The sequence below is a fragment of the Rhododendron vialii genome, chromosome 3a (assembly GCF_030253575.1).
Source record: "Rhododendron vialii isolate Sample 1 chromosome 3a, ASM3025357v1".
NCBI lineage: Eukaryota > Viridiplantae > Streptophyta > Magnoliopsida > Ericales > Ericaceae > Rhododendron > Rhododendron vialii.
Window position 1 is genome coordinate 852,675 of NC_080559.1, and position 14,707 is coordinate 867,381.

The window sequence follows — 14,707 nt, forward strand, 5'->3', positions numbered from 1 at the left end:
TTTCAGGTACAATACAGGAGCAGTGATGTGAAGTGCATGACTGACATCTTTGTTTTAAAGGTTGTTTTCATGTGCTACCTATATGTTTGTAAAATAAATTGTATTGTACTGTACTGGAATGCCATAATTTGGAACGTTGTAATTGTGAACAAGTTTGAGGACTTGGGAATAGTATTGTATTTGGGGATTATATATACTATTGTGAGGATTTATATTTCAAATGGTATTGTTATTTATGTTGGAAATCGAGGGCGTGACAAGGAATATATGAACAAATAACATGAAAATTTCATAAATTTAAACTAGTCAGATACAGAGAGATTATATTCAGCCAGTTCCAAATGGTAGCTTGGTTTCTCATAAGTTTGGGTTGGCAGGGTCCTAATCCTTCAACCGACTGTAGGTACATGTCAGAGATTAAAGTTTTTGTGTTCAAATGCATTCAAAACAGAAATATATGTGTTCTTGGACTTCTGACATTTGTGTTCAAATTTTTCTTGTACTTCGGAATATTTTTGTGTTTGAATGGATTCTTCCTCATTGAGAATTTTATTGTTTTTAAGGGTTGTGGTTTTATTTCACTCGAGAATTTACTCGTTTTTTGCAAGGAATTTTGCAAGGAATTATCCGGTATTATTATTTTTATCTGCTTGATAAACGTAAATTCTTATCCTTTTTATTCTCTGTCCCTGGAAAAAATAAGAGTTATTACTAATTGCCTGAAATTCAAATGAAGGCTTCTTTTCATAGGTTATTGTTCAAGAAAGGAGGGAAACGAGCAACCTGGGTGAAACCAGGAAGATGAAGAGACAAATTGCATCTTCAAAATTACCTATTGAGCCGAATCCTAGAATAGACATACATATATACATATACACATACATGAGACATGGAAGATGGAGAGAGAGAGACTTACTGTAAGTGACAACAGAGGGTGGAGAGCACGCCGGAGATGAGAGAGGGTGGAGGGTGGCTGGAGGAGATTGCGCAAGTTCAGAAGTCGTGATCGACGTGGAGAAAAAAAGGAAAAGATCAGATAGGAGGAGAAAAGAGGAGGGGTTGATCAATACGTGGGTTTTCAACTTATAGCTCCTTTAATACGCTTTTAAAAAAGACAGTTATTACCACGCACGAGTTGGCCTAAATCCCATAATTCCTTTTGAAAAGTAGCGATAACATATTTTTGCAAAATGCTTGAAAAGATGGATATTCTTTCAATTTGATTATAATTTATAGCCATTTCGGCCAAAAACACTCCTTTTAAGAGCATCTCCAGCAGACTCGGGTAAGTCGCCGGCGAGATCAAACTGGCGAGAAAACCCCTCTTTTCCCGTTTCCAGTAGCCTCGGCTAGGCCTCGCCAGTTTGGTCCCTCGCTCCAACACCTCGCCCAACCCAGCGAGTACGGAAGGCTCGCTCCAGACCCTCTCCCTGAAAATAGATCGGCGGCGGAATATTTCTCACTCCGACGAGTCAAATCCGCTTGCTCCTGCGAGGTGGGTATTAAGGTGCGATCTCTCTCTCTCTCTGAATGGTTTTGAGGTGCTGCGAGGTGGGTTTTTTCGGTGAGGATGTTGGTGGGTTTGGTTGCCGTTGTCGTCGATTAAGCGGTGGTGGAGCTACCATTATGGAATTGACTACTTGAGGATGACATTGGCGAAGATCCAGCGTGAACGGGGTGGAGGAGGAGGGCGACGGTGGTGCAGATCAAGTGGGTTTGCAGATTTCGGAGAGATAGAGATGAATTTGGTATTTGTGCATTTCTTGGTTCTGGGTTTGCAGGAATTTTCGAGGTGAGAGAGAAAGAAAAAGAAAGAGATGGGTTGTAATCTGGTACAAGTGGAGTTTGGATGACTTCAAAAGCCTAGGATGTTGGATACCCGTATGTTAAATGGCTAGCTAATGGGACTTTTCCTAGGCATTTTGGCTAGAACTCTTTTGAGGCTCCTGGAGATGCTCTAACACCCAAAAAACAAACGCTAATTCCATACCCATCTCTCTCTTTCTCTCTCCCTCTCTCTGACTCTCTCCAGAACTCCCCGCCTTACCAATAATGTCAAGAGAAACCCAGACAATCGAGACCGCCGATGGAATCAAACTCGACGCCAGGATCTTCAGACCACCAACACAAGAGGAAAACCCAAACCCAGAACCTGAATCAGAAGAGGAAGGCTCTTTGGCAATCGTGCTGGTCCATCCCTACTCGGTGCTGGGCGGATGCCAAGGCCTGATGAAGGGCATCGCACTTGGCCTCGCCCGCAGAGGATTCCACGCCGTTACCTTCGACATGAGGGGCGTCGGTAAGTCCTCCGGTAGGCCTTCTCTCACCGGATCCTCTGAAGTGCGCGACGTCGTTTCTGTGTGCAAATGGGTCGCCCAGAATTTCAGCGTGAGACGAATTTTGTTGGTGGGTTCCTCTGCAGGTACTGTTTCCTTTCTTCTATTTGTTCTGTTTTTTTTTTTTTGATAATTAAAGGCCCTGTCTTTGGATTGTGAGAAGAGGGTGAGAAAAGAAAAGGGTTGTGGTGGTGAGAAATTTGGTGGTAATTTTAAAGGTATTGTTTCTTTTCTTTCTTATGTTGGTTTTGTTTTGGTAATTAAAGGCCCTTTCTTTAGATTGTGAGAAGAAAAGCGTTGTGGTGGTGAGATTTGGTGAGAAATAAATTTGGGTTTGTTTGGATATTGGGGAAAAGAAGGGAAAATCTGAAAAAAACTTTTTCTTCCCTTGTCTGGTTTGAGACGAAAAATAGAAAAACGAAGGGTTGAGCATCGTACACTCTTCTCCACATTTTACTCGCACTTTGTTCGTTAACAATTATCTCTTCCCTTCCCCCTTCTTTTTTCACATGTTCCAAACCGACTGAAAAGGAACCGATTCATTTCTTGTCCAAACAAGTGATTGATAGGATTCCCTTTTCTTTTTCCGTTTTCTTTTTCGTTCTTAGATGCAATCCATAGGGGCTGTTGATATACGCACGAAAACATGTTTTGAAGAGCAATAGGTGTGTACTGGTGGGTTCTTTTAGGATCCGTTCTGGGAGATGGGGATTTCTAAAATGAAAGAATTTGACATAAAGGTTCAGTAAGAATTGCTGGATTTAGATTTGGTAGTTTATATATGCATTTTGACATTGAGTTCGATATGGACTTGAAATGGTTACTGAGTAAGAGTGATTTGAGATTGTAGTTGCATAAGGATTCCAATATCATCATCTATGCTATTGCTAACCCTGTTCAAAACTTTAATTTCACCACACTTGTTACTGTACTAATCATCCTGTATTTATGATAAAACTGAACGTTCAAAAGACAACTATAGCTGAGGCTCCTATATTAAACTCAACACTAAGTCCCCTCATGGAGTTGATCTCTATCTGAGCTGACCTTTAGGGTAGTTTGCAAATTTCTGTTGCTTTTCTGATCTGGAGAGATGATCCATGAGATCTACACACCTTAGGCAGATATTTGTCTATGTGTGCACATATTCTGTCGAAATGGGTGTGTCTAATACTTTTGGTCGGGTTCTTTACATGGTTTCTTTTTTGAGTTGAAAGTGGGGATGACGGGACTGTATGTCTTTTTGGTTGAATTTGATTAGTAATCCTCAAGCTATGATCGATCGAAGCTATGAAGGTTTTGGTGGTTGTTAAGGTTAGCTGTGAGACATGTGAGGCATTGGAACCTAGCTTCTGGAAGTTGGTTTAATGGATGTCTGTAGGTGTACAGTGATTTGTGCTCATTCAGGTTAGGTTTCTCTTCAGGAATTGTTTATTCTTCTGTGATTTGGCTTGTAGGAATAAGCTTGTGTTAAACTTTCTGTTCTTATTTGGCTTGTAGGAATAACCTTGTGTAAACTTTATATTCTTACTTACAGGTTGTGTGGAAAGTAATTTGCGTACAATTTTCGGCTTTGCTTTGGTGATTACTCTTAGTTGATCGAATAATGGATGGACTTAGGCAATTGTTTCAACGATTGACGGTGCCTCCACAGTCCACATCTTTGAAAGTCCCCCTCTTCAGGATTATTTTTCCGAAACCAGATTACTAGCTTTCTTAAGTTTGATGTGTGATAATTTCGAACGAAGCTCCAACGTACAAGGTTATTGGAAGTACTTTTGCATACAGACAGTTAAATATGTTGAACCTTTGGTTTGTGGAATCGGTATACTGTCTGGTGTATGCCATTTGTTGTGTACATTTTTTTTTTTGGATTTAAAATTTGATTTGATGAAGGCTCTGACATTAGAATTTATCAACTTCCATCTGGCCGATATGGACAGTGATTTTGTGTGGCCAATGGTTAATGTAAGGAAGAAGTAGGCCACGTGTTTTGATAGCTGTCGTCTACCTTCTGTGTTTGTGTGCGTATGTGCGGGAGTGGAAGGAGGGGGAGAGGGGGGTAGAAGGGTTGTTTTACGAACTCATCTTTGGCGAACATAAAAAGATAAAAACCTTCAAATCTGGTAATGCGTGGTTATTGATTAATTGAGCCCTTGTTTCTTGACTGAGCTCATTGACTCTTTTATCTATTACTTATGTGTGCCATGCCATTCTTGTAATTTGTGGTTTGAAGTTTGAACCTCTAGATGTGGGTGGGGAAGCTATTGATCGTTAATCTTCTGACAGCGTTTGTGTATATGGTTCTCTTAGGTTTCTCACTTAGGTGCTTCAGGAGGTAGAATGCTGAGCTTGGTCGTATTAGCCAAGTTAAAGTTGCAGGACTATTTGAACACACTTTTGCCTTACTTTTGACAGAATTCTCTTAAAAAACTTAATACGTGTGATTGCCACTGCACATCAGCATTCAATCAGGTGGTTTTACAATGTTGTCTTGCATGTAGTGAAATGCACTCAAGTCCAAACTCAATGAATTTTCAGTTAAGAGCCAATCAAGTAGTATATTGAACAATTCCCGTCTCTGTAGTGTTTGTTGTTATGTAGGACCTCAACTGAGAGCTGTATAGATAACTGTTAGCTTACGAGTAGAGGTTGGAATTATCGGAAACATAGCTGAAGGAAAAAGGAGAGAAAACCAAAATCTCATGCCTAGACACTGAATGTTGCTTGTCAACGCTAAATGCACAATGCGAAAGTGTTCGCCTCCTAATTTGTTGCCTTTTTTAGTTGTCCAAATATCTTGGAAGGTAAAACTCTTTGTACACCGAAGTGGGAAATTATTTCCACTTTGACAACTTGGTTTGGTTGCGACATCTTATTTCTCTCCTGTTCCATAAAATCATAATTTGGGATCTTCCCACTGGTTGTATCGGTGTTAGACTAATATTTCTTGATTTGGTATTTAGTGCTAGTGAAACACTTGTTCCAAATTACTTACAGGGTCAACCTGTTTCCGAAGTTTCCAATTGGTGATTTTGATTATGACTTTAGGTTTCCCTCCATGGTTTTCATTAGCTTTAAGACATACTCTCTTTTGTAAACTTCCAAAAACTATGATATGAGATGGCTTCAGCCTTCAGGCTTGGTATGCACTTTGATCTGTAGAACTAAAACATACTTGTGAAGGCCATCCGCTGACATATAAATACATACGTGATCTCATGTTCCTTAGGGTCTACTTCTGCATTGTAGCAGTTTGTACTCCATTTCTAATTTGTCATCAATTATACTGTTACAGGAGACGACAATAAAAATGTGGATTTCTACGTGATAATAATTTACAAAGACTGTTTAAATATTTACTGTTTCCCTTCCCTACAGGTGCTCCAATTGCTGGCTCAGCAGTCGACCAGTTAGACAAAGTCGTGGGTTATGTGAGTTTGGGTTATCCTTTTGGTCTCACTGCCTCCATTCTCTTTGGAAGACACCACAAAGCCATTCTACAATCTCCTAAACCGAAGCTCTTTGTTATGGGTACCCGAGATGGATTCACTAGCGTTAAACAATTGCAAAACAAATTGAAATCTGCCGCAGGTCGTGTTGAAACTCATCTTATCGAAGGAGTAAGCCATTTCCAAATGGAAGGACCAGAATTCGATGCTCAGATGGTCGATCTAATTGTTCGATTCGTTAGGTCATTGTCCAATTTGGCTAGCCCACTTGCTCTTGATCAACTTGCTGATGAATGAACAATTGCACAAGTCCTAGGTGTTGAACTTTGTACTTGGCACAAGAGATGGTGACATTTGATAAACCTCATCTGGTAAAGTTCCTCCAACGAGGCTTCCGGAGAAGGTGGGTCTCAAGTGGATGGAGACACGAGTCCTGCTTTGTCCAAGTGTCTAATCAAGAGTGTTTAAGATCAAGTGTCATGTTGATCTCGGGTGTGCGGTTGTATGTAGCTCGGAGATGGGAGCTATCGGTTAGTCCGTTGTATCTTGTATTTTTGTGCTAGCACGAACTAGGAAGTTTACTTGTGGATTCTGTTGTATGTTTGTTTGAATTGCAGAAATTTGATTTCATTCAATCGTGGTAGCAAATCAACCAAAAAGGAGACAACGAAGCACAACTCCAGGACTACCAGGACTACAGCATATGAAGGAATGTTGAACAGATTTATAGCAATGACTGTCCTTCCAAGTGGGGCATGAAGACATTCAGATTAGCTACATACAAAGATAAAAAGAAAATAAATAGTCATCACATCATCGTTTGCTATGCTATCGCAGCTCCTAAACAATCACATCTATTCAACACCGCCTTGAACTCAGGATTGGATTTCAGTGTAGTGCATGCTTCTCCATCCTCCATTCATCCGTGTGAGATTTGCGGCTCCCCATCTGAATTTGAAACAAAGCAATAGAGAAAGGGAAACAGGAAAAAACAAACCAAACTTTAATTATAATCGCTGGAATCAAGACATCAAGATCACATTCTCAGAAAGGTAAAAAGCAATGGTATTGAGTACACCATGGTATGTTATTTTTTTTGGTCAAGCGGAAAGTTACCATGGTATGTTATTACAAAAACAAGAACAAGAAGAAATTTTTTTCATTTGACGACAGATGAGGACAGATTATTGGACGGTTTCTGCAAAAAGTAGTCTCATTTACAATTGTAATACTCTACTTGACAAGAAAAAAACAGCTAAGGTGAAAGAAAAATAAAAGTTCCTCAAAATGTTATTTTTATCATCACCAGTAAACTTCTTTCCCAACAGATTAAAAAATTTATACAACATTGATTTTTGTTTATCTACACATGTTTTTATTACCACTTTCACTGTCGGATGCATCTGCTAGCTTTTCGATCACATCGATCAGTGCTTGTTCGTGTTCCTGTGTTACAAATTATGGTCAAATCCTGAGTGCAAAACAAAAAATGGCGACTTTGTGAAGGATGCATCTCAGTTCATACCTTAAGCATTTTCTTTGCCTTTTCAATTTCAAGAATATCAGGCTGACTTGCACCAAATACTTTCTCAACCTGCCAATGTTAAAAGGTTACATAAACAAAGGACAGCTCAACCCCCAGAACTTAAGGCCTGTTTGTTTGCCTAGAGTTAAGCTTGGATGACTGTACTGTATAGATTCAAAAAAACCGCACATCTTATGTCTGGTACAAATAGCTAGGAATAAATATCCATTCGGTACAATATCCACAGAATATCTTGGTATACGTTAGTCCGAAGGAATTACTTATTCTGTATGATTATTTATCATTCCACTATTAATCAAGCAAACGGAACAATGGAGCATAAGTGTAGAGGGATTATTTGGTGCTCTTGGAGCAAAGAATAATTTCCCAACTGTGTGGACTACATTTTCGTATGTCCCACAATACCCAATACACCAAGGTTGAATATATGGTTTTGGAATTTGTTTGCTGGATTCTCCTTTTGTGGTTAAGTCCATTCATATAGACTTTTTCTAAAACGAACTTCACTAAAATAAATGGAGTATACAGAATCATACAAAATATACCTCCTTTAATAATGTTTCAGTGTGAAGTATTTCAATTTCATCTGAATTCCTAACCTATTTTGTAACCGAGGCAATTCCTTTGCTGCCCCTCTTCCTCTTCCAGCAAGTGGAGTAGCACCAAGGCTTAATGAATTATTCACTCCTCTATGAGGAATTCCCGGATCATCACCTACCCAACATATATCGTCAGGGGAAATCTGCCATAGTAAAGACAAAAGCGAAACGATTCTCATCAAATTTCAGCCTCAAGAAATTATCAGATTCACTAAGTTATATGAAGCACCACTAGTCCTCAAACAATACAAAAAATTTAACACAGGGCTGCAAATAGACAATAGACCAAAGGAATGCCAAAAACGAACAAATCTCTTTCCTCCACATTACCTCAGAATTTTGTGACAAGACTCAATTCGGAATCAGAGGACATTAATTTCCACAACACATGCATGGAACACCAAAGTACAACTTCCATAAATCAAAGTGGGAAATTTCCAGTCTATTCAAAGTTTCTCCGTTTGGGCAAGCAGCAAACATATGGAACAAAGAAACTATGCTCTCTTTAGCATGATTACTCGCCCTAAAATTGAGAGAGACAAAGACCAAAACAACTTAACACGGATTTAGTGTACAGGGTTGTCATTTACAATTTTCCATTCAGATCATCAAATTAATGTAGAGGCAAGAGCCAATAGAAGAAGCCAATATGTTCTCCAAATAATCCATCCATTTGTAAATTGAAGCCAAACTTTCCGACAGAGGAAACATAAAACTGGTGCCAGCCAAATCTGTACTCTGTAGAAATATTTCCAGAATGTTCCTCACTTCATCTCATTAGTACACAAGGGGCAGATGAAGCATATTGGCACAAGGTTAAACATAAACCTCTGAAGCCTTATTGTGAACATACATGCAAGTTTAGGTACAATAATAATAATGAAAGAAAAACGTAATTCTTTTCCTATACAGATCTCGAACCTATTTCACCAAGCAGTGCTAAATTGCTAATTTCTAACTTTCTATAATGGCTTCAGTGGCCACATTTCTGTTAAGTCTGGCAGCTCAGGCACTTTTAGAAAAAGGGTCATAACCATGAAAGTAAAAAAAAATGTGGAGGCAATATGGGTCCCTCCCTACGTTACCCTGGCACCTGTTTGGTACATGGAGTTGATGGGAGAAAGGTTATGCAAATGATTCCCCTCACAAAACTCGAGTGTTAAATAAAAAATGGACGGGCATCAGGAAAATGCATGGGAAAATCATATCTGCAATCCATAATTTATCCTTGTTTCCCTCCTATTTTCCAGATTTTGGTGGTAGTAAAACAAGGAAAAACTTCCTGGTACATAGTATTTTCCCTTGCTTTCCTACCTGAAAACACAATGAGCTGCAACTCCCACAAGTTTCTTCTATGACCCATGAATTCTTGGCAATTTTCCTCAACAAGTTTCTGGGAAATATGATGTGGGGCTGTGGGCTTTACCCTAACTAAGACCCTGGAACTACGACTCCCTTGATCTTGGGTTTACAACAAAGAAAGAGCAAGATGTTTTCTGAAAAGAAGACTAGCATAACAAATCACACCTCTTTCCAACATCCGAGATGCAAATGACAGTATGGTGCCTCCAAGTGCATTTTATGCACAAGCCGCAAAACAACTAAACACATCACTTTAGTTGTTTTTTTGTGTGTGTGATAAGTACATCACTTTAGTTGAGGCATGATAATGAAAGAATGCAACACTTCTCTGATTCTTAGAGAAGGCCTAACAAAGAAAGATCTCAGCCATAAAGAAATCACATCATGCACAACTATTCGCTCTCCTTCGGTTAAATCTTGCACATACATTGGCAGTTACTCAAATTGTGATAGCTATTGCAGATTTCCACAAATCATGAGGAATGATCACGCCACTTGTGTGTGCAATGGCTCTAGTTATCAACCATTCATTTGAGTATTCTCACTAATGGCATGACAGAAAATTGGTCCAAAGCTTTCAAACTGGATGCATTAAAAATCATGATTTCAAAATTGTTCCATATTGTCAACTTTTCATTACACTTAAAACTGAGAAGAAGTTGGGCTGGTTTTATAGCTCAGCTTATTCAACTTCAGGTCTTCAGCTCAAAAATTTATGCACTTCAGCAGGATTGAAGTGAAGTTAGAAATCAGAAACCACAAGAGAATCTTAAGTGAAGACCTAAAGTAATCAAAGTTGCACAGAATATCCCATCCCGACCACCTTAGCTAGCGAGGAGTAGTTTCATACATTGGCGTCTTAGCAATTTGAAGGTTACTACAACAATATGGAACATATTGCTGCAGAGAAGTAGCTACAAGAAATGTGTTAACTGCTGGAAATAATGCTTGAGACTTGCCTCTTTAAGATTAACCCACTCCCATGTCTCCTTCGCTGTATGTATATCATAGACCAGAGCATGTCGACCCTGAAAATAACAATAAAAATATAAAACAAGTTAAGCCTACAAAGTCACAATGTGAGTCGTCAAAACATGTCAAGTTTAATTAATTGAGGTCGATGTTTTAGAGATTGAAACTAGGAACCAAAGAAAAGAAATGATTACTAAAGCATGACCAACTTTTTCCAGTAAAAGTTAACTTGCCTAGGTTCTAATTTACTTAAAAACAAAAGCAGCCAACTGGAGCATAAATCTCACACAAGAGCCAGAAATATACAAAGATGCTTGCTTCACCATCACTCCAACGGATTTAAAAGCCAAAAAGGTGAATTATAACTGCCTTGTCCAAATATCACTGTTGGCCTATAAGATATTTGCTTCACCATCACTCCAATAGATATAAAAACCAAAAGGTGATTTATAACTGCTTTGTCCACAGAGCATTGTTTCTAACCTGTCTTCTTAAGACCTTGAACATACCTCAATTGGGTTGTAGTTAGTTATAACAGCCTAATAGAAGTTGTCATCCTCTGGCCATCTTGTCATCACTTTCCTTCCAATTAATGGATCATTTACTGCTGCTTTCGCAGTTTCATTTGTCACGATAGCATCAGAAGAACAACGATTAGGGTACTACATGGAATTCACCGACGATAAACCAGTAAATGGCTGACCCTGCCGATGAACGGTCCAAACAGAGATCAAAATACAACTATATTTATGCTGATAGCACAAATAATCAACGTACAGGTTTATGCCTTTTGCCACCACTTCCAAATGGATGTCCTCGTTTTGCAGCTGCAGGTGATGGCTGCATGGATGCAGCATCCCCCTGAGAATGCAAAGGCCGCAGTGGCACACCAGCTGATAGGGCACCTGATTGGGATTTTTTCTGTTTCTTGTGTGCTGTTGTTGGACTGGGTAATAGATCCTGAACAGCCTGGGGTGTGCTCAGCATAGAGCCGTTGTGTCCACCTGATTGTCTCCACTCCCTATTATTACCAACGATGATATCAAATCATTACAGACCTGATAAAATCTGGTTTATATCTCATCAATTATAGCTCAAACCTTATCCTACAGATAATGCCATCAAAATTAACCCTGGTAAGAGCATCTACAATGTAATAATCAAAATCAAAAGGTTGCTAAAGTTAGCAATGTTTGCTCAAAAAAGTGCTCACATTGTAATAACCAAACTTAGCAACCTCTTAGCAACTCATCAAATTTTGACTTTTGAATAACCAAATTTAATAACTTTTACCAATAACCAAAATTCAATAACCAAACTCAATAACCAAATTCAAAACTAAAAAATTAAAAAACACTTCACATTAGAATCGTCTCATCGAGACGAATAATTTGGTGTGGTCGGGTGCGTGATTGGAACTCGTTTGCAATTGGACATAGGTGCATTGCGTATTGTGGGGGTTTTTTTTATAGGGATACAAAAATAACCAATGTGGAGATCAAGTTTGTTAGGTTTGATTATGAACTAAATGGATAATCAAATGCTGACGTGGCACATTTTGGTTATCGATTTTGATTATTCCCATTGCGGATGCTCTAAGTAGTTCTCTGTGTTCATCATCTGACACCCTAAGCTCTTTCCCAAGTTCAGTAATTAATCCTTCCTTTTCCTGCCAATTGGAAGTATGAACAGCATTAAAAAGGGAAGAGGAATATAAAAATCCAAAGTAAACAAAGCAAAAATATATACCCATGTAAGGGCATTGGACTGTGCTTTAAAAGCCCGCAGGACTGAACTGTACGCTTCTTTCTCAAGTTGGTGAATTTCAGAGTCCATATCAATATGCATCCTATTAAATGGGACAGAACCTCCAAAAGATCTTCCATTTCCTGCGACCCGGCCACCTCTTGCATGTCTAAAATGGTGTGATGGCGGAAGATCATCATCTGTACCTGGATTAATTTAAAATCCAAACATGAAATTTCCCGCAATACACTCCATACAACTCACATATACCATAGTATCTGCAATGGCAATCAAAAAATCAATTTTTGCATGAGCCAAATCTCAAATTAGTTAGACGAGCCACTAAGGGGGTACACAATAAAAACACCCACACCCACATGCACACAAAATTACAGGTGGGGTACATAAAACGTAGTCCAATGTTTGGCTATTTGAAGAACCGGATATTTTATGTTCAGCTTTGGGTAACCGCAACCACCTCAGTACCTTAATACTAATATCATAATTTACAAGACAGAACTGCAGAATAACTGGATAAAGTTATCCCAACAACTCCTTTCCAAAACAAGACAAATGGGGAACATGGTGTTGCCGAACGCAGAGCTAAAAAGCTTCCAGATATTGGTTGGAGGGATATACTTATATCCTTAAGTTCCTTTAGATTAACATCTTCGTCAACTGATGTTGATAATCTTCTTACCAATACATTCATAAGCGGAAAATTTATGTACAGTACTCCCTTCTAAGACTGTCCTCTGCAGAGAGCCTCATATATATATATATAGAGAGAGAGAGACGACTAATGGATTCTACTCCATCGTCTACTATTAGACTTCCAATGATAGCACATGCTTAAACCTCATCGAGTTGTTCACGGTTCAACTTTCAAGCACTAATTCAAACTACACGATGAGGTCTATTTTAGTGAACTACGAAAATTCTTGTTCAAATGTTCCTGATGTAAGGAAAATAAGAATGAGACGGTAAAATAAGGAAAGGAGAGCAGTCAGGGCAGGATGGAAGCATTATTGTATATATATGTTGAGGTATAGATTCTATTAGCAAACATATAAATCTTCTTATCCACATGATATGTGCAGGCAAATAATGCAATGCAATCCATCACAATAAGACGCATATTATCAAGCATCCAATTGAACCTGACATTAATCATGCATACATAAAAGTGCCTGCAGTAGTGCATGTGTCTGATGAAACCGGCCCTAATGAACTTGTAACCTTGGACAGTCAGCACTAATGGCGTTCTCTTCTTCACAGCCTAGCTGGGTTCCGGAGGTGCTCAAACCCTCAAACCATCAAGTTGCAAATTCATGAAACCAGCACTACATTTAACTTTAAGTGTATGACACCCATATACAAACCACAAAGAGATTACAGTCAGAAGATTCCATAGACAAAAATTTCTACAACCTGAAAACAGCCACAAGTCTACCACCTAATCAACCTGCAAGCCGCTTTCGTAGTCTCCACAAAATTTCACGCACAGTGCACTATGGGGTATGAGGGACCTTAGTCACAAACTCACATACTCTTTAGTCACCAAAACCTACACTAACAATTTTACAAATTCACTCATCTGGTGGGGTATGTGGGACCTTTGTCACATAATCCTTTATTCCTTTAGTAGTGCCTTCCGCTCCTGCTCTCAATTTTCACCCTACGTTCACACTATCTATCCTCCCTCTTGCTAATTTTAGCTTTCACGCTCATGGTCCCAATAACGCACGCACACACGAATGATGTGACTCAGTGTGGGACCCATATATGGATGGTGGGACCAATAAACTCCACGTGAGATAGTTTGTACTATTGTTGGTATAAACAACAAATGAGTTGATAAAACTCATTCTAATTTGAAACCCTAAAACCAACAAACCGCTGTGGATTTTTTCCACAGCCGGATAAAAAGAAGGGAAATGATATTGCCACACCTTTTTTTGTGATAATGCCACACCCTGCAAGTGTATTTTTTAGAGCAAGTGTATTTTTTCACTAAAAAATACACTTGCAGGGTGTGACATTATCAAAAAAAAGTGTGGCAAAATCACTACCCAAAAAGAATGCGAAAATCTCTACATAGACTACCACTTAATCAAAGCTGTAAGCCCCTTAAAATTCTCAACAAAACCCTGAAAGCCTGACAGACGACATTCTCTACGAAATACCAAACGCTTCAATGAAATTCACTCATATTTCAAACCCTAAATAACGAAAACAAACCGCTGTGATCTTTTTCCAAAAGCTTCAAATCAATTAACCGTTTCCACATAAGAGCAATGCATAAACATATACACTCCATAATCCACTGAACGTAGTGATTTCACTCACCGCTGGTGTCGTCGACGTGAACATAATTCATGACAAGATTGTAACAGGGGATCGTGTTCGCAGCATATAGCAAACCCTAGAAATCACAGAAGGTAATTGAAACGAAAAAGAAAATTTAAATTCCGGGTACAATTTGCAGAGGGGACTGCACAAAAAATCCGGGTGAATTGCAAAATCGGTCCAGACCAAATCGAAAATTGCCAAGTGCATACTGTAATCATCTTTTTTCATTTTCCAAGTACAGAATCATGTAGTTACAAGTGATGAAGTGCCATTGACTAAAATGAGACTAAAATTAGAGTGCCCAATATTACATTCCGAAATAACAAGGCAATAAGTAGATTT

At 38.9% G+C, this 14,707-nt stretch overlaps 1 protein-coding gene and 1 pseudogene across 1 annotated transcript; one reads left to right on the forward strand and one right to left on the reverse strand.

Annotated features, from left to right (window-relative positions):
• The first annotated feature begins 1,255 nt into the window (after positions 1-1,255).
• LOC131320757 (uncharacterized) lies at positions 1,256-6,423 on the forward strand. The gene is made up of 2 exons (XM_058351606.1): positions 1,256-2,422; positions 5,718-6,423. Exons 1-2 carry the CDS (start codon positions 2,053-2,055, stop codon positions 6,083-6,085), a joined length of 738 nt encoding a protein of 245 aa, XP_058207589.1. The 5' UTR covers positions 1,256-2,052; the 3' UTR covers positions 6,086-6,423.
• A 69-nt stretch (positions 6,424-6,492) lies between these two features.
• Positions 6,493-14,457, reverse strand: LOC131319334 (protein EMSY-LIKE 3-like; annotated as a pseudogene).
• Positions 14,458-14,707: the final 250 nt, after the last annotated feature.